The sequence below is a fragment of the Aythya fuligula genome, chromosome 17 (assembly GCF_009819795.1).
Source record: "Aythya fuligula isolate bAytFul2 chromosome 17, bAytFul2.pri, whole genome shotgun sequence".
Classification (NCBI taxonomy): Eukaryota; Metazoa; Chordata; class Aves; order Anseriformes; family Anatidae; genus Aythya; species Aythya fuligula.
In genome coordinates, this window is record NC_045575.1 from 4002557 (window position 1) to 4027781 (window position 25225).

General features: G+C 52.4%; 2 protein-coding genes across 3 annotated transcripts; both read right to left on the reverse strand.

Moving 5' to 3' along the window:
• Positions 1-2672: 2672 nt before the first annotated feature.
• On the reverse strand, positions 2673-21025 carry SCARB1 (scavenger receptor class B member 1). 2 transcript variants are annotated; one of them, XM_032199355.1, is made up of 12 exons: positions 20852-21025; positions 17097-17254; positions 15494-15635; positions 14838-15041; positions 14434-14529; positions 13979-14091; positions 12142-12308; positions 11458-11576; positions 9708-9781; positions 8812-8863; positions 8219-8365; positions 2673-3178 (listed from the first exon to the last, which is right to left on the reverse strand). In XM_032199355.1, exons 1-12 carry the CDS (start codon positions 20969-20971, stop codon positions 3062-3064), a joined length of 1509 nt encoding a protein of 502 aa, XP_032055246.1. In that variant the 5' UTR covers positions 20972-21025; the 3' UTR covers positions 2673-3061. The 2 variants fall into 2 exon arrangements, with proteins under 2 accessions (XP_032055246.1, XP_032055247.1); XM_032199356.1 differs by lacking the exon at positions 2673-3178 and adding an exon at positions 5722-5852.
• A 1920-nt stretch (positions 21026-22945) lies between these two features.
• On the reverse strand, positions 22946-25225 carry UBB (ubiquitin B). The gene is made up of 3 exons (XM_032199068.1): positions 25219-25225; positions 24451-24518; positions 22946-23949 (listed from the first exon to the last, which is right to left on the reverse strand). Exons 1-3 carry the CDS (start codon positions 25223-25225, stop codon positions 23026-23028), a joined length of 999 nt encoding a protein of 332 aa, XP_032054959.1. The 3' UTR covers positions 22946-23025.

The window sequence follows — 25225 nt, forward strand, 5'->3', positions numbered from 1 at the left end:
AGGTCCCATAAACCCCTTAATCCCCTCCTGGCACCTCCTACACGGGCTTTAGGATCTGCAGTCCCACACAGGCAGCTGCATACACATGAAGCTCAGACCCATATAGTGGCTGTGGGTTTCCCCATAGCACGCTCCTGCATCGCAATGCCACCCCATAATTATAACTGCATTACCTACATACTTTAAAACAATAAAAAACACAGACAGAAGAGCAGCACCCAGGCTGTAACTGTGCCCCAAAGACAACCATTGCACTTTCCAAGGCAAGGTGCCCAGGGAAGCACCCAGCTCCCCAGTCCAGCAGCGCTGGTGGTGCCTGGGTGGCTCAGGAGGGTGCTGGGGAGGCAGCAGCTGAGCTGGGTCATGGGGTACCACCACTCTGCCCCACGAGAAACACACTATACACATATATAGGACCTTTTGGGAAGCTTAATGCAAGCCCTGCTGGTTACCTGGAGCCTGGCTACCCTCCCAGGCAGACAAAAAACAGGAGGAAGCACCCAAGGGCACAGAGGCAGCCCTGGGGCTCTTGCCATCACTTACCACCCTTCATTGCTGGAGGAGTTTATCCCTGCTGCGAGTCCTGCACCCAGGAGACCAGAGCCACGGCCCGTGCAGGAGCAAACTGGATGTAAAGGGTGAGAAGCGGAGCAACCACATGGCAATCACATCACCTGGGGCAAAGCAACAACTCGGTCCCAATCCAAGGCTTAATGTCCTGCACCTGCTGAGCTTGAACCCAGCAGGACCAGGCAGGCACCTGGCAGCCCCATGGGCACAGGTGGGGGTAACATGGGGGCTGCTCCTTGCTGGACGGGGGGGAGGGGATCCCACAAAAGTCTGAGCCCCCCCCCCTAGCCCTGGGGTGCCAGGGGAGGTGGGATGGGGCAGCCTCTTGGGGCTGTGGCGATCCCTGGGGCTAACAACAAGCCGAGGGGGGGCCCGCAGCCTGCTGGCAGCAGGGCAGGGCGAGCACACCCATGGCCTCCACAGGCCGCCCAGCCTCCGGCCCGGGGCCTCCGCGGCACCACAGCTCCCCCCGGCGGCCTCAGAGCGGCTCAGCAGGGCCCCGACCCCAAAAATTTCCCCCTTGGGGCAGCCTGGCACCCCCAGACAACCCCCCAGCACCCTACGAGTCCCCCCAGCACCCTATGAGCCCCCCCCAGCACCCTACGAGCCCACCCCCAGCACGCTCGGGCCGCAAAGGGTCGGGGGGTGCCCCCACAGAATCCATCTTGACAAAAAACTCTTGCAATTTTTTAATTTTTTTTCCAGTATTTTATTGGTCTTACCTGCACAACAGCAGCAAGTGCTGGTTGCTCAGTGTCAGTCGCGGCTTGCTGAGGTGGCAGGCTGAGAGCCACAGGTCGCAGGTGGATAATTTTGGTTTCAAGACTCAGAAATAGTCCTGACCATAAGGAGGCTTGGCTAGTCCCGTCCTGCCTGTGAGACGTGGTTTGGGCATCTAGCTCGGCCTGTGGACCAAGTTCAGGGTTGCTGGGATCCCCCTCTATCACCTGGGCTATACCACAACTATTTCCATGGTAAATCAGGCTCAGCCCAGCTGCAGAGCTGGGGACACAGCCAGTAAGGCACACAGCAGCTGAGGAGATGGTGGTAGTTTCATCGCCTGTTCTCTTTCTGCCCAATAAGAGGGACGGAGGTGTAAGAGGAAAAGTATTGTTTACCTCCCTAGGAGGTCACAGGGCTGTCTAGACAATTGCAGTGGTTTCCAATTCACAGTAGCATCCATGCCACATGATGTGTAAGATGTTCTCTGGTACAAGAGAGACCAAGGACTGCCCCACTGACTTCTTTCCTTGCCAGAGGCACCAGCATTGTCCTCTTTGGCTTTCCCAAGGGCTACCCCAGCTCCCGGTTAGAAGCAGCGAAGGCAGATGTAGACAATTACTGCTTGGTAGTTAACCAAGAGCAGCCCTGAGCTTTGAGCTTCTTTCCCACCAGAGGGGGACCCCATCCCCAGCTAACATCCAGCCCCAGATCCCGCAAGACCTCATTTCAGAAATCTGGAATAGTTTTGCCAAATCCCACTAAGGCGATTGTTACTTTCATTATTGCACACAGCTTCCTCTGTCTCAAAAGCAGAAGTATTTTCCTTAACACTCGAGGAGAGGCACAGCTTCTGCCTGCTCCCCACCCACATGCTGGTGGCAAGGGCAGAGCGAGGCGATGGCCTCACAGCACCGATGGTGCATGGCCAGGATGAGCTGACACTGCAGGGCTGAGCACACAGCATAGAAAACTGGTCAGGCAGGAGCGATGTGGTGGGTTTGATATGCCAAAGAGCTTTTTGGCAAGGCTCATCTTGCTGTCACCTGAAGCATGGAGAGAGCCAGCAGGCCAGAGTAAAAAGGCTCTGGACTGGAATCACTGGAGCTGAAGGTCATGGCACAGGATAGGGGCTTTAAAAATCACCACTCTGCTCTCCAACACAAGCAAAGGCAAAAGCAAACCTGGGCAGGCTCCAGGTACCCTGGAAAGCCTTTAGGAGAGACATGACTGCTGTGACAGCACCCGGAATTGATTTATAGTGTAGCCTGGTCACATCAAGTGGCAATAAAACCATAAGTGGCTTCGGGACAGCAAGCCCCATTTGTGTGAGATGAACAGTGGCTTTAAAAAAGATCACTAAATCCCACCAGCGCTATGTATACAAACCTTGTTTATTCTAAAGGCTCCCATTAAAGTGCCTTTTATTCCTGGCAATAGGCAGTTTTAAATTGCAAAACAACACATCAGCCAGCAGCAGTCTCCAGTCCTGCCTGCCCTCAGGGACAGGGGGACTGCGGTGAGCGCGGGCCCCTTTTGGCCAAGGGCTCTCGAACACTGTGTTTCGGGGGGCTGGACGAGGACATTCTTCACTGTGTGCCCAGCGTAGGAGCACTGGTGCAGAGGCGCAGGCCCGTGGCTTTGCCGAGCAGTGCAGGGTCTCTGCGGAGCTGCCCAGGACAATGTCACCTTCCAGAGACCCCTGGGGATCCAAAGTGGTCCTCGCCCCGCACGCCTCAGCGGGAAGCATGCCGGGGCCGGCAGCTCAGGCTTAGGCGGCGTCCTGGCACGACGTGCTGGTGTCTTGTAGGAGCGGTGTTGTCTCGGAGACCTGGGGTGGCGTGCTTGGCGTGGTGGGGTCGCACAGGCTCTTCTCGTCGGTGGGTCTCTGGGAGGAGAGAGAGCAGCAGTCACAACCCCACAGCAGTGCCACCATCAGACCCTACAGTACGTGCATCACCCACATCCCCACCTAGGGCACTCGCACCCCAAATCCCCTGGACCTCCACATGGCCAAGAACCCTTTTCTGAAGGCATCTCAAATTGAGGATTTTTTTCATCTCTTCTCTTAACAGCATGAAATTCTTCCCATTCCTGCCCCCCAATACTTGTAGCACCCCTGAACATCCAGCCTGAAGGGCCGTGTCACCAGGTAGAGGGGCAGTGGGGTATGCCAGCAGGCTGCGCAGCACCAGAGAAGGCAAGAGGGAGATGGGCAGGGTCTTCTCGTGGTCACAGGCCAGCATATGGATGAATGAGCTGCTCCTGGCCAAGTATAAATACCAAAAAGAAACAAAGAGAAGGTGAAAGAAGAGACAGGTAAGCTGGAGGAAATACAGAGACTGTCCCAGCATTCAGGGATGAGGTTAGGAAAGTCAAAACCCAACTGGAATTCAATCCGGCAAAGGATGTCAAAAGCAATAAGAAGTACTGCTATAAGCACACAGGTGACAATAGGAAGACATGGGCCTGCTGCTGAAGGAAGCAGGGAACCCCAGAGACCCTGGAGCAAGGCAGACGTACCCTTAGTCAAAGAGGATCATGTCAGCATATTTAAGCAAACTTAAGTCTACAAGCCCCGACAGAACACACCCACAAGTGCCGCTGGCATTACAAGGCCACTCTCAATAACCTCTGAATAATCATGGTGACTGGAGAAGTGCCCAAAGACTGGAGGGAAGCAAACGTCACTATCTTCAAGTAGGGCAGGGAGGGCCCAGGGAACCGCAGGCCAGTTGGCCTCGCCTCAGACGCTGGGAAGCACTGGGAACTGTTTCCAGGCACACCACATCATCAGGAGTAGTCAGCATGGCTTCGCCATGGAAAAGCCACCTTTGCCCAACCTGGTAACCTCATCGGATGGAATTACTGGCTCGGTAAATGAGGGCAGAGCATGGCTATTGCCTCCCTTCACTTCAGTAAGGCATTTGGCATGGTCTCCTGTGAGATTCTCACATTGAAACTGGATGGGCAATGAGGTGGGTTAAAAATTGGCTGAACAGGCCGGCCCAAGGGGTGCTGATCAGCACACAAAGTTACCAGAGGCCAGTAACTGCTGGTGTACCTCAGGAGTCAATCCTGGCTCCAGCCCTGTTTAGGATCTTTATTAATAATCTAGATGACAGGGGCAGAGTGCAACCTCAGCAATTTGCAGGTGACACATGGCAGGGAGGAGTTGCTGATACGCCAGAGGGATCTTGTCAGGTAGGAGAAATGGGCCAACAGGAGCCTCACAAGCTCCAACAAGGACAAGTGCAAAGCCCTGCATGTCGGGAGGAACAGCCGCAGGCGGCTGGCTGGAAAGCAGCTTTGCAGAAAAGGACCTGGGGGCACTGGTGGCTAGATACCAAGCTCAACACGAGCCAGTCATGTGCCCTTGGTGTGAAGAAAGCTAATGGCATCCTGGGCTGCACCAGGCAAAGTACTGCCAGCAGCCTGAGGTGATTCTTCTCCTGTGTTCAGCACTCAAGACACACCTGAAGTGCCACGTCCAGTTCTGGGCTCCCCAGAACCAGAGAGATGTGGAGCTACTGGAGACAGTCCAAAGCAGGACCATTAAGATGATTAAGGGACTAGAGCATCTCACATGAGGAAAGGCCAAGTTAAGACTGCTCAGCTGGGAGAAGACAAGGCTCAGGGGGATCTCACCCGTATATTTAAGTATCTGAAGGGAGTATGTGAAAACAACAGAGCTACGCTCTTTTCAGTGCTGTCCAGGGACCAGACATTATGGGCACAAACTAAAACACAAAAGGTTTGAGCTGAACATCTGTGTGTTTTGTTTTTTTCTTTTTACTGTGACAGGCTGCACATAGCAGTTAGGGGTATCTCCGAGATACTTGAGACATCTGGACATGGCCCTGAGCAACCAGGCCTACGTGGCCTTGCTTGGGTAGGGGTGTTGCTGGTGACCTCCATTGATCCCTTCCAACTTCAATGATTCTGTGACTTTGTGTTTCTGTAATACAAACCCAGATATTTGATACATAAAACTCCCTCTTGAAAGCCTTTCCATCAAGGCAGCCTGCATGCAAAAGCAAAGCAAAACCCACCAGATGGGTGCCTCTCTTACCCCCAATGAGTTTTGCCCTTTTAAGAACTTACCTCTGGATCTCAAACACTTGCAGGGCAAAAAGGTGAGAAAAACATTTCCTCACACCAAACCTATTTTTTTTTTTTTTAATCTCAATCTCTGATGATATTTTTAGATCAGGTACACAGGGAGAAACAATATAAGCATGTTCTTACAGCCTCAGTAAGTGCTAGTATTAAGATATTCATCCTGAATAATAAAGCCAGGAGACAACACTGCTATGTCAAAGACTGCCAAGAGGACACCTCTGGAACACGTGGACCATAAACGTTTCCATTTGATTGGTTTTGAACAAAGTTTAATCAAAGCAGGATGAGAGAAGAGTGTGTTACCTTGACTGGGTACCCACCTACAGTCTGGCTTCCCGCAACACCTTAACTGGAGGCAGCTTTCTGGCAGAGGAGGCCTGGTTGGCCTTTTTACTGTCTGAGTTCTTTTTATTGCTACTCCAAAATAAAGAGCATTTTTCCTAGAAGATAATCAGGCTAGTTTATGGTGCACTTTGACATGAAATCCATGGAGGGTCCAATTTCAGGAGGAGATTTTAAAAGAAGTTTCAATCAGTGTTTAACTGTGATCTAGTTATTAATGAAGATTTCAAAATCTAGGTTAAACTAAGCCCTGTTTAAGATTTCGGACAGCATCAAGCCAGTTTTAAAATGGTCTGTTTGCCTTTTAAGTGTGTCATTACACAGGCTGTAGGTCATGTCAGCAGAGGAGAGCTACAATGCTACATTTGGGCACATTTTATGCCTGCACAACAAATATGCACACTTCTGGAAGCGCAGGTCCAACAGATGCATTTTAAAAGTGGCTCCACTGTAAACTAGACTAAGATTTAAGTGTCTCACAGTACTTCATCTGGACTGGTTTTACAGCACACTGCTCCCTCTGGAAGCCAGAGACATGCAAGAAACTCTAGGAAGGAACTGGATTAAGCAGGACCTTCCCACTGGCAGACACGTGAAGGTGTGGACAATGCCCCTCTTCAGTGTCCCCTCTGATATCAACTCTTGCCCCAAGAGGGAGGACTGTGCACGATTAAGCAATCATCACTAGATCAGCAACACTTCAATCAGAGGAACGTACCTTGGCTGCAAATTGCTGTCGTCCAGTTTACAAGCTCTTATCTATTCATTAGGCAGAGACTTTAATGTGCTGTTGCATAGCTTCCTTAGAGATTTATAAAGTCATTAAGGCTTTTTATTTACTTTTCAGGTAGTCAGACACTTCCTGCTGTTTATTTTTAGTTCCAGCACTTCATGATGCTTTGGCTGAGCACCCAAATACACTTGTCTTATACCTGGGTTTGGGACATTTCAAACAGACTGGGCAGCTGCTTCTGAGTGAACTTTAAAGCCAGCTTTTCTTCCTGACCCCAGCTGGCACGGTTAGAGCTCTTTGATACCAGGAAGTAAAACTTGCACAAGGCAGGGTGAGGAAATGCCAGCTGCAGCGGGTCTCAGAAACAGCTGACCAGCACGTACTGACTTTTTTCAGATATGCTGGCACTACGCTGAGCCCACTTGTATTTGCTGGAGCCTCAAGGTTCGGCACACTCAAAGCCTGAGCATTTCAGAGCACAATAAGGGTTTAGCACTGAGCCCTAGCCACTAGCATCGCTCTCACACCACAGGGGAGCCCATGGAAGAACAAGGGGATTTGGAATCATGTGTTTAAGTCAATTAAGCAGTTGTAGGCTTGGTAAAAATCCAATTACGTGATACTTGGAGAACCCTAGAGCTATTTAAAATGGGCTTGTATTAGCATTTCAGTGAGGGCAGTTACAGGTTGAGCAAAAGCAGCCTCTCGCACATGCTCTCACCTCAGCCCACTCATTCTAATCATTGCCTTTTCATCCCGGCATGTAGCCTCTTCTTATCTGCAGCTTTAGAGCCAGCTCAAGCCGTTTGACTGTAATGCCAAGCTAAATAAGCCTGCTTTGATATAGGTTAGGGTAGAGAGCTAGATCTCTACTTCAGCACTAAGCTCTCTAAAAGCTTTAGCTCTTATCAGATGAGTGTTTTGCAGCTGGAGACACAGATCACCATCAAGCATTTGAGCTGTTTTATATTCTGTCCCCACAGCCTTATGCCCAGATGGATCAGGCTCATGTGCCAGCCAGGCCCCCACGCTGCTCTCCCCTCATGGGGCAGCTCCCACCAAGCTGCCAGCTCACTGCAGCCTTCAGTGGTCTTGGCTTCTCGGTTAGCCCAGACCCACAAAGGACTGCGGGGTCTAACTTCCACAGCTATTTTGGGCAGTTTCACTTGTAGAGAAACAAGTGAGTTTCAGGGAAAGACAGAGTCTGGTCTGGGTTGAGAAGCAGCCACGGTATCTGTGTCCCTTCTGTAAGAACACAGCTACTACATTGCATTTGTGAACGAATTGAACGCAAGTAGCCATCCCCTCGAGAAGGCTCTGATTAGATGAGAAAATGGTTGGGACCCTGCAGAGACATACGTGTTTGGGTGATAGCACAGACTTGCTGCTTTACTTGGAAACCAGATTGAAGAGCTAGGCTTATTCTTTCATTAGCGGGATGAGCTGAGAAATGTTTCCTCCTATGGGAGCCCACATCAGTGAGTGCTGTGCGCTGAGATGGCCAGAAATGCTTTTATATTATTGACTTGCAGCCCAATTTCTTGATAGCTGAGGAAGTCCTGCTGTTACATACTGGCAGCATTAGGACATGGTTCTGCTTTAGGTTGTAACAGATTCACGGCATCAGCCAATGTTTCATCAGGATTGTTAGATTGTCAGCCCAATCTACATCATCCGATTAAATCTGATTTGACTAACAGCATTTCCCATTTGACATCTGCAATGTCTTACCTGACTCATCATCACGAGTACAGCAGCTGAGATGATGAGCGGGACGCTGAGCCCAAGGAAGATGTACTGCAGGTAGTCTAGGATGGATGGGATCAGCACCAGGTTGGTGTAAAACTGGTTTAGGACTGAGCCTTCAATGTAGCCACTCTGCCCAAGAAAGCAAAGTTGTTATAGGCATTTTGCTTGCATCCAGAGCCGAGACACACCATCTGTGCAATTCCTCTCCCACCACGGATTAGCAAATTTGGGAAAGACTTACTAAGGCCAGAAGCTGCTACCAAATAGCTGGACACGCACTCAGCTGTAGGACCACACTCACTGGCCCACATTAGCATGCAGATGCTGCCAGCACTGCTCTGGGCTCTATTTAACCCCACATCTAGGGCAGAGCCAGAAGTTCACCCAGTATAGTGCAGGGTTTGTTCAGCTCAGAGGGATTAACCACGCAGCCAAGTATTGCAAAGCCTGCTGTTGGCTGCTTAATTAGTCTGTCTGGCTTAAAGCTTTAATCAAAGTGGAGTTTCCCCAGCAATGCAGTTTCCCCCTTCCTGCACGGGACAATCTTCAGAAACAGGTCAAGGAAGGCAGCTCACCTCTGCGAACCACAGCAGCGGCAGCACCACTGGCGTAATTTTCCCTGTTTGACTGTGGGAATGGGAAAAAGAAATACACATTGAGATTCTCAGCTGATCAGGCCACAGCTACTATAATCCTTCCTAAAGAGAAGGGCCTGGCAGACCAGCAGTGGTCAGGTTACTGGTGCAAGGATGCAGCAATTCCTGCTGCTGCAGGGAGCTCCCTCCCCTCCAGGGACCAGGTCCATCTAGGGACTTCCATGCAAGAGCAGAGGTGACATTTCCTTGTAAGCTTAACGGCCCAACAGCAGCAATAAGTGCCACGCCAGATCTGGGCTCCAAGTACGTTAACTCAGTGAATGGGAATGAACTTTACACAGCTTCAAGATATCTCAGCCACCTGCATGGTACTACAGGGTGATACAGCCAAGCTCACAGCATCAAGGTTGCCTCTGTTGCATATAGCAGCAGACAATCTCCACAACGGAGCTGAAAGCCTCTTTTTGGAAAAGAAGTATTCAACTGTCAGATCCATGAACTGAGCATGTTTGGTCTCCCTGTTTCGGGGGTAACTCCTGATCAGCAGCACAATTCAGGCAAACTGCTGCTGTGCCTCACCAGGAGCAGTGCATTCAGAGCATCGATATTTCATCAGCTTCCCAGTCGGGTGCACAAAACACTGCTGGGGCTGAGCAAACAGGCAGGCACACACAGCACTGCTAGAGGATGGCAGTTCGAGGTCACTGGAGCAGCTGACATTTCACCACATCAGCCAGCTGGCCTCTGCAATGGTGACAACTGGTAATGTCAAAGCTGCCTCGTCTTTGAGGAGAGTAAGCTCTGCAGTGACCCCAGAGCCAGCAGCACTCCCTGCTTGAGGGAGAGATGGCTATTTGTAAAAGATGATCACTTACATTATACCAGACACCTGCTTCAAGTACTGATTCAGCTGGAGCCTGATGGAGCAATTCATGGGGATGCCCGTCATCTGCACAGGAGAGGAAAAACAGTTCGTCAGTACAGCCCACATTTATCATGAGAGCTTTGCAGAAAAGCAGCCCTTTGCTTTCCATCACAGCTGCTCTGGGTGCCGCCTTCCAAAGCAATGAATTAGACCACCCAGAGATCCACTGCAGCTGCTGCACATGGGGCCAAGAGCAAGGCTGGGGTTTCCACCAGCACTGGTAAACCAGGTACTGCTCCCCAAGATCTGGGGATGACTGCCCATGGGGGGGGGGGGTAGCCATGTCTCCATGGCATTTTAGGGTCTGTTCCCTGCATTTGAAGACTCACTAGCCAGTCAGTGAGCTGCATGCAGCAGCATCCAGAAGGAATCAGTTCCCTCAGGGTGGTCCAAAGGCAAAAAGCTAAGCTAAACAGAAAGGACTGCTGCAGAAGGCAGCACACGTTCAACAAGCAGACAGCACGAACACAGGGAGGTGCTTTATGTGACACAAGGCTTGTAGGACCAAACCTAAGCAAGTTCAAGTTACCAAGTAGCATATGCAACCTACAAGTGATTCCCTAGGCAGAGTGCTTTAACAGAAACTTAAGTTTTTTCCTAAGTCTGATGAGCCTCTTCTGTTGCTCATCCTTCCTGCACTAGGTTTGAGAATGAGAATACACCAATGCAAAGATTCATGCACACAAAGGACAATGAATGTTTCTCATAACTAGGACTACATATCAACAGCTATCACTGTCCAATAACACAAAGACCACAAAAACACCACACTTCAAAGTTGGGTCTTTTGGCACTGGTTTCTCATGATGTTGCAGTTTTGCAACACGTTAAGGGCAGAGAGTTTTCATTGGATTTTCCCTGCTTGTTCAAAGCAGACTGCAGCTAGATAAGACTTTAATTGTACTGTTATCAGAATAGGTTTGATACTGTAATAAACTTAATTAGATTTCCGTAACTGTGATAAGAAAAGCAGAGAACCCAATGCCTAGGTAAGAAGCTTACCTTGCCTTGCCTCAAGAGGGAGATTGGTTTCTTGCTTGAGCTATTACTGAATGTTTGGAAATGTCCCACCCATGGCCACATGCAGAGTGGGCCCTGGGTGGAAGAGACCAAAGTCTCCTCCCCATCAGCAGCTGGGACAAACATGACTCAAGACACCTCAAAACATCACCACTGGCGTGGTGACTTCACCCTTACATTTAGATATGCAAGAGGCAGCGCAGTACAGAAGCTGCCAGCCAGATAGGCAAGTTGAGATGGTGGAAAAACACAGCCCCAAAATGGTGGCAACAGCTTCAGCTGCAAAATGGTCTTCAGACTTTGCCAGAGAGCTCTCACAGCACGGCATGTTTATAGATTTGGGGTGTAACTGGCTGCTGCTGCTCAATACACCTCCTGGTGTTGTGGGCCTTCCTGAGTCAGTGGAAAGAAGCTGACTGCGCTTATCAAAACAATTATGCTTATAATTAGTCCTGCAATTCTCTAGAAGGCTGGCCAGTTATTCAATTAGTTTATGGCTTTAACGTTTTTATCTGCACATGTCCTCTCCACTTTGCACTCTGGAACCTGCTCAAGTCAGTGCCACGAGAGCAGAGCAAGGCCACCACTGGGGCTCCCCCACCCCACTGCTCGGCCCAGACCCGGCCCCAGTGCGAGGAGAGACCCCTCTGAGGGTACGAGACCACAGCTGGGTCCCCCACCGGGTGCACGTCGAGGAAGAGCGCGTGGTGCTCCTTGCTGGGGTTCAGGCCTTCAACGGCGTTCACCAGGCTTGGGTCGGCGTTGTAGAAGTGAGGATGGGAGATGAACATCGGTGCATCTGGGCGAGAACAAGGACACCTTAAGCCCATCCAACCCTGCCTGAGAATTTCATGTTGACATTTTTAAGCCCTTGAAATATTTGAGCAGGCTTTTATACCCTCGTTCTTCTTTCCCTCCTGGCAGCTTATTCCACTGGGAAGGTTAAGAGCCCGTGTCTAAGCCTCCTTCTCCCCCATACACCACTCCACACAGCAGCAATTCACCGTCCACAGACATGTGTTAGGGCACTGAAGCCTGAATTCTCACTCCTGCGTGACCTATACTCGCTGTCCAAAGTTAAAATTTAGTTTGGCAGTTACGTGGCCTGCCTGCTCCCAGCCTGGGGGAGGTGATGGGCCCGTCCGGCTCTCAGCCCTTCCCACAAACAAGGCCGCTTGTTTGGGTTTCCAGAAGTTTGGGTTTCCCCCCTCTCCTTCTCTCAGAGAAGGGCACACAGACCCCAGAGGTACCCTTTCAGCACACCAGAAGGTAGTAGAGCTAGTTTTTAGACAAGTAACCTTGCCTCACATATCTCTAGGATTTAATATTAGCACAGCAAGGAGGAACCACAGGAGAGCACTCACTCAGCCTACAGGTGCTGACGTTCTGGATGCCGGACTGCCTGCAGGGGCAGAAGCCTTCGTTGGGGGGATAGTCCGTGCCATTGGCAAAAAGTGTTTTCGGGGCCACGAAGCGATAGGTGGGCACACCCTTAAACTCCCCCGACTGCTCATACACCAGTGTCATGGATCTGGAAGAGTTTCAGTGGAGAAGGATCAGGGTTAGCCAACAGGTTCCCAGCCCAGAACTGGGCTCTTATCTTCGCTGGATAAGATGCAGTTGCAATGTAACTTAGACTTTGAGATCAAGATAAACATCCCGAACAGAGCTTTGGATCAGGAATGTGTATCTAAGCCATTTGCTTTCCATGTTTTAAGCACAAATAAAGGGCTGGTCGAGACTAGTTATGAAGAGAAACACACAAGCTTATAAATCTGTTTGCAGAATCCAGATATGATTTGTTTAAGGGCATGTACTAATCCTCACGGCTGCTCTGCCAGAGATAATACCTTCTTTGTGCAAGCACTGGCTCTGAGATAGAAGTGCTCTGTGGCAGGGGACGGACACTGACCAAATCTGTTTTGCAGCACAGCTGCAGCATATAGGCCATCCGTTTTCCATAGTGGAAAATTTTACCTTTTGAACTACATTACACAGCAAGATTTTATTTGGGGTACAACAGACCAGAGATTTGACACTGCATCATCTATACCAGAAGTCCAGGATAGAAGCAAGTTTCCAGGAGGGAAGTTTGCTTCCCTCATGCTCAAGCAAGACTCTTGTGGATGCAGACATCCCAGGCAGGCCAAGGGGACAGCTTACTGCCATAGCTGCCTTCTGACACCAGGACTGAAGAGGGGAATTCAAGGCAGTTTTGGCTGTGCCAAATCTGGGGTGAACAGACTGCTCTGCCTTGTGAAGAGACAGATCCACTTCCTCCGCAGGACCCACACCCACAGCACTGTCCTGCAGCAGTCTCCTGGGCTCACAAGAAACTAAGCTTGCCACTTCATTTTATGCCTTGCCAGGAAACATACTTCGTTCCCTAAAAGACTTCTGTAGTTCTTCAACAACATGTATATGTATTTAAACTTTGATTACTAGTAAACTTCCCTGCAGCAAGTCCTTGGCTCTGGGTCACTTTGGTATTTGCTGATGCCTCTTGTGTAGAGGAATTCCTGCACTAATGCTTGGCTCAGCTGACTTTGCTTGTTCGCTGAAGAGGTCATTGTTCTCTATTCAGCACGAGCACTTTGCTTGTTTTGCAGCAACTGCAAAGCCTAAATTAACATTATCTTCCCCAAGCTGAGGACAGGGCTTTGTGCCAGGCTGGCTGCCTCACTTCCCCTCCTTCCAGCCTCATGGAGTTTCCACAGGAACAAGGCAGACTCTGGGGATATTTAATCTCTGTACGATCAGCTAACTCAGGGTGTCATACAGATGTGCACAGCTGACCACAAAGTATTGCATTCACAAAAAAAATGAAGCAGCCTGGAAGCAGCGGCACAGCCCCCAGCACTGCTTCAGCAAACATTTAGCCTGCTGCAATAGCTCTGTGGTCAAATGGCTAATGCAGCATTTACTTATGACATCCCTTATTTCTCCCTCCCTCTTCCCACATCTTATCTAGCCAGGTTATATTCTGCTCGTCCAACATATAAGCTTCCCCGGTGATCTAAAAGGTATTTAGAAATATTATCAAGATGAAGCTAGACAACTATACTACAACACCAATCTGCAGCTGAACCTTTACCTACAGAAACTAGTCCTCAGCACTCCGCCTCGCTGCACAGGTACTCTGCATGCACACTGCATGTCCTGCCACCTGCACGGCGACAGCGTGCCTTGCTGTGGCCTCACCTGCAGGCATCAGGGCTGTAAAACTCCAGCGACGTCGGGGACATGAACGGCGGCCACATCTCCCCCGCGGTCCCGTTGATCATGTTGCACCCAGTGCTCCGCCAGTAGTTCACCTGTGGGGTGGATGCAGAGGGAGGAGCTCAGTACTGGAAGCTTGGTGGAGAGCTGGCTTTCACCTCTGCCATTCCTTCCGTAGGAACTTGAGGTAGCAGTACTGAACGTCCTTCAAGATGGAAGAACTTAACACCTGATGACAAGCTTCTTGCCATCTATCTGGCTGCCTTCGGGCAATTCTGCAGTTGCTTTGACATTAAATCAAAGTTGTGGCAGTCGAGGTCCCACAGAAATTTGCTTTCAAATCTATGACCCAGCAACACAACAGCAACGGCTTTCTGTTTATCTGGCTTGAGATCAGGCACTGTCCCCCTATTAGAGGTTTGCTGGCTGACACTTACCTTCTTCAACCCGTTCCACGAATCCACCATGTGAACTCTACTGATGTTCTTCATGCCCGTGTACACAGTGAACAATCCGGTATTGGAGTTGTTAAACTGTAGAGAGAAGAAACTAGCTTCTAATCCATTATATGTGGCAATACTGCAATACGTTAACACCTTTGCATGCCTCATTATCTTTAGGTGTGTTTCATGCACTATAAGCTATTGAAGTTTTATTTTGGTTGCTAGAGACAGCTTCCAACACACGTTTCTGCCTGAGGGGAAAATTAAGGCAGCCTTACACAACAACCATCAATCACACATTGCTGCTCTAAGCAGTTTGTGAAGGGGACAGCCTGGATTCTCAATAGCAAGAACAGTATTCCTGTGATTTTAGCCTTCCCAAGCAAGGATTTACTTACCCCTACAAACATGCCAAATTTCCCCTTGAACGGGATCAGGCCAGGAACAATCATATTTATTGTGTCTAAAAGAGGGTCGTCGTAGCCCCACAGGATGTCCCCCACCGTCCGGTTCATAAAGGCCTCCTGTTTCAGGCCAGCCAGGGCCCCACTCAGCAAAAGCTTCACAAAGTTTGGCAGGTTTTCCATCATGACAGATGCTCCCTGGGAAAGAAATCAGTCTCTGAGACAAAAGCTGTGTATTACCAAAGAGAAAGCAACACATCTTCAGTGCTCAGCAACCTCCCTCTGCTGCAGCGCTCTTCAGTTTTGCAGAAATCCTTTGGACAGACTGAGGCTCACCATTTATCCCACATTTGGACAGGAAACAGTTCGTGGCAACAGCCACTGAGGTTTCATATCCCCAGATGATGCTCTGCTAAGTTGTAGTCATGAGCCCAGCTGCTTTGCCAGCCCCTCTACACATTCTGATTTTGGAAGCATAACAACCCAACACAACCACCAACACCCAGAAAACTGCATTCTGTAAACTTAACCACCCCACGGCTTCACCAGACTCAATCCCTACAAGAAAGTAAGCTTCAGGTTAGCCTTGAGCATCACCACCCTCCCGGCGAGCTCGGAAGCCAGTATTTCTCCGGGGAGCAAATCCTTACCAACATCAGGATGTTTGGCATGACAATGTACTCGTCCTCGGTGCCATTGGACAAGTCCGGCCTGAAGAAGAGCTTCCGATATTCCAGGTAGGAGACGGTGTCATTGTCATGGAATGTGATGTTTGTTTTGTACCTGAACTCTCTGCAACGAGACAGGAGGGACCATGGGAACCTTCCCCCGCGCAGTGCCGCTGCATTGCCCGTGGAGCAAGGATGGGCTGCACAGGCCCAGCCTTGTTCCTGAGCGGAGGAAGGAGACCAAACCCAAGCTTGAAGAAGCCTCAGGGCAGTGGTAGAGGCAGTGTGCCAGGTGCCAGTCGCACACCCAGGCCATGGTCCGGGTGTCTGGCAGCACTGCAGCCTGCGAGCAGCACGCTTTGATGAGGCGTCCCCGACGGATGGGATTCAGCAGCAGCCTGCAGCCACCACGTGTTTCCTGCCAGCTCAAAACCCAGCTGCTGAGAAGCACGAGATAAAAGCATTTGTTCCTGATGGAGGAGTAAGTCCCCTCTGTCACTTCTCCTACAGCTGTTGAAAAGCCCAGCCCTACCAGCGAGATGCCCAGATAAGCAGATCCGCACCTCCCCGCGCGCTGATGCAACCTGCGCGGCAGGAGGGGACCAAACAAGATGGCACAAGCCCCACTGTCAAGCCCACACAGACCTGACAGGGAGCTCCCGAGTGGTTCCTGGGTCTGGGCACCCCATGTGCAGCACACCCTTTGCTGCACACTGTGGGGACAGCCCAGCCTCGCAGCTCCGTCGTGGCACAAGGCTGTCCCCAGCATCACAAGCCGGTTACAGCTCCCTGGGGAGCTGCAGCTCAACCCACCCGCAGAAACAAAGTCCTTTATTGTGGAGCCTCTGTTTTATGGTCCATGATAGGGAAGGGCACTAATCTTGCTCAGCAGGACATTAATAAGCTTTGCCCCTTTTGTTTATTCTTATTCAGTGTAAGTGCAGCCTTTCCCCCAAGCCAAGCGACTGACGTGATCACGACATACAGAATCCACATGGTCTTACAGTTTGACCCGGCAAGCCGAGGGGAAACGAGGGCATATACATACTGCCAGGCTTCCCCCCAGCACTACTCAAACAGCTTTGGATTAGACCAGTAATCTGCCCGCATGAGCTTGCTTAGGCTGCTGACCTGACTTTGCCTACATGTGCAGGCACCGGCACCTTGAATATTGTCATTTATGGGTCAGCTCACGTGCTCATTTCAACATTTCCCATTACTTCAGATACCACGTCCACAGAGACATCTGGGGCTCCAACTATCTTTAGACATGGCAAATGGATCGAGTCCTGCTCTAGGTGGACCCAACCAAGTCTTAGTGCCCCCCACCGGTTCTCGTGACCAGATCATTCATTTTAGGCAGATTCTGCATCTCATCATATTATAGATGGGAAGTCTTAGATCAATCCTATATGCAGTTTTAGCACAATCAGAGCAATTGTTTCACATTTGAGCTGCTTTAAAATCCCGTGCCACCAGGCTCATGCCAGGTGTGATAGCGCAGTGCTCCCCTCCTGAAGGAAGCAGCCAGAAGCCAGGCAGGCAGCAGACCAGCAATGCTGACGGACCACAAGCAGTACCTGACCTGTAAACGTATGGCCCACGCTGCCTCAGGATCGGCTTCGCTCCGTCGAGGACCTCAGTGGGGTTCAGCACTTCGAAGAGGTGCACCGACAGGTAAAAGGGAACCGGAATGTCTTTCCACATGCCGAAGGAGATGCTGCTGGGGTCAATCCTCACGTTCTGCAGAAAAACAGACAGAGGCTTGGTGGCCCCAGCTGAGCACAGTCTCCCTTGCTTCCAGCATCAGGCCCAGCTGAAGGAGGCAGTTTTGGCAGGGGATCTCTAGAGGACGCAGCGTGTTTTGCAGACAGACAGAGCCAGTTCTAAAATGGGAACTTATGTATGCAGAAGCACCACATTCATGCCACAGGATGTCTGTAGGCTTATATGTTCAGGCTCAGCTTGCCAGACGCCTACCCACAGGGTTTCAAAGCCGTTTCGATGTGCTAGAGGCTTTCACCGTGCTAGACAAGCCGGTGCTGAATTCTTCACAGCTCTGCAGGTTTGACTTGCCTGACATGAACAAAAACCCTGCTCCTAAGGCTTCCATTCACTCTCCAGGTTTGGCAGCTCCACACAGCCAGAACCAGGCAAGGGCTGGGAGAGATGACCAGTCCTTGGACAACACAACTGTTTGGGTACCAGCAGGGAAGGCCCACTAAATGCCCAAAAACAGAGAAAGAGAACGGCGATGGCAGCCAAACTGTGCTCAAGTTGCCTTTGCTTCTCCTCACTTGCCATCCTGTGGTGACTCATATTTGTCATAAAGCAGGTCAAAGGCAATCCAAGATTGTGTTTTCCATATCGCCGTCCCATTTTCTGGGAAATGCCTGCAGAAACTCAAACCCCCACCTCCTCCCCAGCACCTCCAGGTGCTGGCACCTGGCCACTTGTGTCTCTGCTCCCTCCCTGCCTTTTGGGGGCTGCTTTAAGGACTGGCACGCCCACAGCTTGATCCCTCTTAATTACCTATTTTTGGGTCCATTCCACCGTTAGCTTTGCTATCCCTGCAAGTACAAGCCCTTGCTACAGTTCAGGAACCCAGCTGGCTTATGGAAGCAGATCTGATCCACTAATTGGCGACATCGTGTGAGCGTTATCCAGCTGCAGCTCAGCCCCACAGCAGCTCGGTAGGGCCCTGAATGTTTGATGCTATGGCAAGGATGAGAAGTAAGCTGCCAGGAACTTCCCCAGGTCTTCCCTTCGGTGCCCCGTGGCCAGGCTGTGCCACCCACAAGCTGCAGGATCCATCTTTGCATCCATCCCCCAGCAAACCCTTCCCACCTCCACGTCAACCTCAGCCCTGCCAGCCTCACGGACTTCATAACAAAGGAGGAATTTTAGGACAAGAGCAGCCCAGATTTTATTTAGGCTGTTTTATAACCCCTACCCATCCAGCAGAGCCTGAACAACATCTGCTTTCTTTTCCTTGTTTGTGCTGTTTGGTGCTCCCCAGGCTCCTCGTTGCATAAGCATGCATTTATATAACCTGCACACAGGCAGAGGGAGCAGCGTCCCAACTCCCTGCTGCCTTTCTCAGCCCTGTCCCATCCAAACCAGCAGCTCCAGCTCCTTCACGGGTGCCGCTAAGCCAGATTGACCCAACAGGGTGGCCATGGAGTCAAGCTGCTTGTAAGTCAACACGAAAACGGTCACGTGTCTGCAATAAAAATAGATTATTTTTTCCACTTAGATGGGTTACAAAGTGTCGCTGAGAAATCTGACATCTCCTGACCATGCCGCTCTGTGTTCCTGAGGAACTGAAAGAGAAGGGTTACCACTCATCTCATCCAAAGACAGCGCTGCAAGTCTGGTCCTGGCTTCCAGGTGGGAAAACACGGCAGATCCCACGTGGAGAAGGAACCTGCCAACATCTGCCAAAGACAACGAGGGCTCTTGCCTGGATTTGTATCTTAGGCACGTCCACAGTACTCCAGGTGCTCCCAAGGTTTTGCAGGGCCAGCTCTGTAGGCACCCCCAACAGTTCCTCTACACTCCGTAACCAAAAATGTGTCTTCAAAGCTACAGCCTCGTTGCGCTAGGTGGTTTTCCACCACTTTTAAACCATCCCCACCTCCTGTGCAGGGCTCAGCGAGGCAGGGCTGGTGAAGCAGCCTCCACCTGCCTGCCCTCGGGGCCCCACTCTTCCTCTCACCCACCCCGAACACCAACCCAGGAGTTTTGGCAAGCCCCTGGATACTTCTCACCACCCTAGACATCAGCGCTCTGTTTTGCCATTTTACTTTAAGCCGTGTATGAATTTGGGACACTTTGGGTCATGCTGAAGATGCGGAGCCCAAGTAGCTGAGACGAAGGGAGACCTGAGGAGAAATAAAGGTTGGTCTTTTCCCCTTCTTCTGTTCTCATTGCAAGGTACCAGAGACCAGATAATTGGGTAGAAAGAATCAAGATTATCTAAAGAAAAGGAAGTTTTCTGCACTGAGCACATCACCCCTGTCCTAGAGGTGCCTTCAGCCTTCTGTTTGCAGGCACCAGCTCCGGACGGCCATGAAATCGGACAAAGACTGACCCGTACTGCTTGAGCCAAAGCCCTGGTTGGCTTTGCCCAGCCAGCAGCGCTTTCGGAGGATACATTTAAATAGAAGCCAGCAAAGACTTTTTGGCATGGGTAGCTCCTGCCACTCGCTGTTCGCCTCCTCTGCCAGGGGCACACGGCTAGGGGCTGGCTTGGGTAGGTGCGAGCCTGGAGAAACGGCCAGGCAGCTGGGCAAGGGGGAAAAAAAGTTGGCTGGGGACGAGCCCAGGTGCTGGGATGGGCAGCGAGGATCCTGTAGCTGCAGGGCTGCCTCTGAGCAGAACCCAGCAGCTGCCCCGGGTCAGGCACGGGCTCCAAAGGGACCCAACGCTGGGCAGAGCCAAGCTGGGAGCGATGCTGGGGAGAGCACGGGGAGGGAGCAGCCCCGTTCCCTGCTCCCTGGGCTGCTTGGGGAGAGGAGGTAGAGGAGGGTGGATGGCGAAGAAGGTGGCTTTAATTTACTTCTAGTTTCTCATTGTTCTTGCCTGTTATTGGCAATAAATTATATTAATTTCCCTATGCTACACCTGTTTTACCTGCGATGGTAATTGGTGAGTGATCTCCCTGTCTTTATCTCAGCCCTCCAGCCCTTTCCATTGTCTTCTCCTCTCCCTTCCGAGGGCAGGGGGCTGGAGAGCAGCATGGGGGAGCTGGGCTGCCCAGCACAGCCCGCTGCCTCGCTACTGGGACTAACTGGTGTGCTGCCCACCAGGACAGCCTCGCTGCTCCCCGGGGCTCTGCGCAGCGGTTCCTGAGCACAGCAGCACCTCGGGGCACAGCCCCACAACCACGGGGACCAAAGGGGCTGCAGGACCTCTCCTGTTGGTCACGCAGCTCTTCACGGGGCCAACTCCGACCTCGCAGTCTCAGAGAACACCCTATAAAGGGGTTTTGCAGAGCACCCCAGCATGCTACCCATGCCACCAGCAGCTGGAAAAGCATACTGGCAGAGCAAGCACACGTGTAGGTATGAAAGGAGCACCCAGCACCACCAGCACCAGCACCACTCAGCACTTATACCCCTTACTAATGGGGTCGAGCCCCCACTCAGCCCCATCCCACTCTCTGCAACCACCTACAAAACCCCGACACCACACCGAGCTGCGACAGCGAGCAACACCAAAGCCCCTTGGAGGCCCCACTCCCCCCATCCCCAGCACCCCACAAAAAGACGGGGGGCGCTGCAAAAGCCCCGACCCCACTAATTTCGGGGGTGCTGCCCCCATCCCCGTCCCGCTGACCTTGACCACCTGCTCCTTGACGATGGCTGGCCCGGCCAGCAGCAGGCAGACCCCCAGCAGCAGGCAGAGTCCCCCGGCCAGCCCCAGCCCCACCGCCGCCCTACGCCGGGCCGCGGCCATGGCTGGGAGGAACGGGGCAAGGAGCGGGGCCGGGGCCCGAAGCCGCCGCTTTATGGCCGGGGCCCGGCGGCGGCGGCGGGGCGGGGAGCGGGGCGGGGAGCGGGGCGGAGACCGGGGGAGGGGGGGGAAGGACCGGGGCCGGGCCGCCCCCACCGGCCGCAGCCCCCCCGAGATGGTCGGGGGCTGTACGGCCTCCGAGGGGTTTGTTGTTATTGTTTATTTTTTATTTTTTTTTTATTTTTTCCCCGCTTATTTGCGGTGAAAATAAATCAGAGCGCTGCACTGCTCTGCTGGAGCCGTGGCGGTTTGGCCACGCTTTGTGCCGTTCTTTGTCTGTTCAGAACAGGGAAAGACTGTTCAAATCAGTTCTTCTTCCAGATGTTTTATTATTATTATTATTTTTTAATCGTCGGATTTGCAGGGAAAAGCTTCACCGACCTCTGAAGGGGGCCTAAGCAGGGTCCCCCCCTTGGGGACCTCGGAAAACCTAACCGGGCTGCAGCACCTGATTTTTTTACAGATTAATTAGCTCTCTTCACTCACACCGATACACCCACCCCAAATCAGCGACCTGCACTTAAGGAGCCCCATTACAGAGCACCCGAAGCTCTGAGGAAGGGCTGCTGGATTTTTAATTGCTAATAATTAAAGTTCGAGTGAGTCAAGAGGGCAGAGACAGCAGAGCACCTCGAGGTGTCTTTGCAGCCGCTCAGGGCTGTCAGCTCAGCCCATCCCTGCGGCTGCACGGGGCGAAGCTCCCACCCCAGGGGTGCGAATCACCCTTTGGAGCTGGGGACACGCGAGGGCAGAGCCCAGGGACAGCCCAGCAGGGACACCCGGGACATCGCTGGTGGCAGGGCACGCTTACCTGGCACACGATTTGGTTCAAAGGCTTTCTCCCATTTAGCACGAACCCTGATTACCCAAGCTCGCGCCTTACAGACCACAAAGCCCCAGGAATATTTCTCCTACCACTCCTTCAACCCAGTATGAATGACCATTAACATCACCCAGGACAAACCTTGCTTTCCTTCCCGGAATCCCACTCCCCCAATCTCCGTGCTGTAAGATTCCTTCAAGTCCCACTGATGTCTATGCTCAGCTGAACCCACTGTACCAACTCCTAACACCCCCTCTTCTACCCACCAGCACCTAACACTGCCCAGTGTTACCTGGAAAACTTCAGATTTTTTATTTAACTCCAGGCCCTTTTGCCCATTTCCCAATCAGGAGCGCAGCGCTGTCAGCTCCTCGTGACCTGCAGCTCACTGCAAAGTAGGATAGCGGAGACTTCCCTTCCGTCAGCATTCTTGGAGTGAGAACCACTCCCTAACACTTCAGCTCACTCATACCCTACTATTTCCACTCCACGGAAAGCTGGGATCAAGGTGCATTCCTCAAGGTAGCCCTTAAGCTAGGGTTTCTTGAAGTTACAGTCCGCTTAATAGGCTCAAACTGGGTTAAAAAAAAAATAAAGTCAACCCAGTCACTGATTAAAGGCTTAGAGAGCATCAAGTGCCTGGTTCAAGGGCTGCAGGATCCCTGCTGACTCTCACCACTGCTCACCGTGCAGCAGCCAGAGGTTGTTGTTGGCCTTTGAAGATCCCCATCCTGATGGCTGTGACATCGGTGCATAAACACCACGGGCAGCACCCAGCCCACCACCAGGAAAAGCAGTGTTATCAAAACCTTCCAGCTCAGGAAGGACTTGCAGTTTCATGTCCCCATTACATGCATGTTTGCACAACGCTACCAGCAGCACAACATCTGCAGCTGGCACCGAACTCCTCTGATAGTTAAACACACAACCTCAGGAGAACACTGTCACAAGTGTTAGTCACACTTGCCAGGCACATGTAAGCCTTGCGTAACAGCGTTTTATAATACCTTTGTGTTCAGAAAGTATGTAATTATACCTTACCTAACTGCAATTAAACGACTGAAATAACTTCTCACATCATTTAAGAGACACTGTTTTTGTGGATGCAACAACTTTATTGGAATGAACATGTGCAGAGAAACTTTTACTTGGAAGCAAGCAACAAATCTCCAGTTCAGTTACCACCCCTGAGGCGCAGCACGAGATGCAGGGTAGACTCTTTTTGGATGTTGTAGTCGGACAGGGTGCGCCCATCTTCCAGCTGCTTGCCAGCAAAGATCAGCCTCTGCTGGTCCGGGGGAATGCCCTCCTTGTCCTGGATCTTGGCCTTGACATTCTCAATGGTGTCACTGGGCTCGACCTCCAAGGTGATGGTCTTGCCTGTCAAGGTCTTGACAAAGATCTGCATGCCGCCCCTGAGGCGCAGCACGAGATGGAGAGTGGATTCCTTCTGGATGTTGTAGTCAGACAGGGTGCGCCCATCTTCCAGCTGCTTGCCAGCGAAGATCAGCCTCTGCTGATCTGGGGGAATACCTTCCTTGTCCTGGATCTTGGCCTTGACATTCTCAATGGTGTCACTAGGCTCAACTTCCAAGGTGATGGTCTTGCCAGTCAGGGTCTTCACGAAAATCTGCATGCCACCCCTGAGGCGCAGCACCAAGTGCAGAGTGGACTCCTTCTGGATGTTGTAGTCGGACAGGGTGCGTCCGTCTTCCAGCTGCTTGCCAGCAAAGATCAGCCTCTGCTGGTCCGGGGGAATGCCTTCCTTGTCCTGGATCTTGGCCTTGACATTCTCAATCGTGTCACTGGGTTCAACTTCCAAGGTGATGGTCTTACCTGTCAAGGTCTTGACAAAGATCTGCATGCCGCCCCTGAGGCGCAGCACGAGATGCAGGGTAGACTCTTTTTGGATGTTGTAGTCGGACAGGGTGCGCCCGTCTTCCAGCTGCTTGCCAGCGAAGATCAGCCTCTGCTGGTCTGGGGGAATGCCCTCCTTGTCCTGGATCTTGGCCTTGACATTCTCAATGGTGTCACTGGGCTCGACCTCCAAAGTGATGGTCTTGCCAGTCAGGGTCTTGACGAAGATCTGCATGTTTGCCTGAGGGATAAGAGGCCGAGCTTTAGGCACTGTCCCCTCAGGGCCGCAGCCCAGCGCCCCCCTCCCGCGGGGCTTGGAGCCCGAAAGGACCCGCCCCGCTCCGTGACGTCATCATGGAGGCCCCGCCCACCCCGCATAGGGGCGGGGCTTGGCTTCTCCCGCCCCCTCCCGCTCCAGCCCCGCGCGCCCGCCCTCCGCCATCTTGAGCGGGGCCGTCGCGCCTGCGCGGCCGCCATTTTGCCGGCGGCTGCCCGGGCCGGGCCCCCTCCTCCTCCCCCTCCCCCCCTCCCTCCTCCGCCGACGGTTGGCGCTGAGGGGGGGGCGAGGGGGGCAGGGAACGCCCCGGCCCGCGACCCACCCGCTCCTCGCCGCCTCCCCACCCGCGCCTCCCTCCCCTCAGCACGCACACAGCCCTCTGCCGGCTCCCCAGCCCCACACACGTCCTTTTTCCTTCCCCTTCACCCGCTGAGGCGCGGCGGTGCCCGGCCGCGCAGCACTCACCACAGGACCCGCGGGCACAGCGCGCCGCACCCCGCCCTCAGTCGGTTCCAACTGCGCCACAGACGCCGCTCCCGCCCCTTATATAGCCTCCTGCGCCCCGCCCCCTCGCGGCGCGGATCACTCCGCCGCGCACTATTTCTCCGCTGTTCCACCGGGCGGGCGCAGGGGAGCGAGGCCCGGCGGCGCGGAGGGATCAGCGCGCCGCGAGGTGATGCGGCTCTGAGGGGCTGGGCGGGGGGGGGAGCGGCGCCGAGTGGCAAAACCCGGCCTGGAGCCCACGGAGCGGGGCTGGGGATTGCTGTGCCTCCCTTTGGAGGCGTCTAATGGGGTTTAAAGCTTTTTGTCAGCCTCAGAGCTTTATTCGGGGATTTTATCCAGCCCCAGCAGACGCCTCCCTTCTCAAATGTCCCTCGGTTTTCTTGCTGTGGGCACGGTGAGGGGCTGCTCCTCTCACAGGGCTTGCCTGAAGGCTGCTGAGGAAAGGAAACAATTCTGTCCAAAAAAAGTGAAGTCAGGTCTCCCATATTCATCATGTTGATGAAGGGAGAGAAGTGGCAGCACGGCCTCCTTGTCCTGGGCCAAGATCAGTACAAAGAGAACACAAAAGTGCCAGATAAACCTGCGGGCAGGGCTGTGTTAGGCCCCCTGTGCTGCACTGCCCCTGGAAACGTGCTCCTGGCATCTGGGGTGTAATGGAGTTCGCAGCTCAGGGCTCAAACGCAAACAGAAATAATAATAATGCTTATTTATTACTGTGTTCTTGCTTACAGAGCAT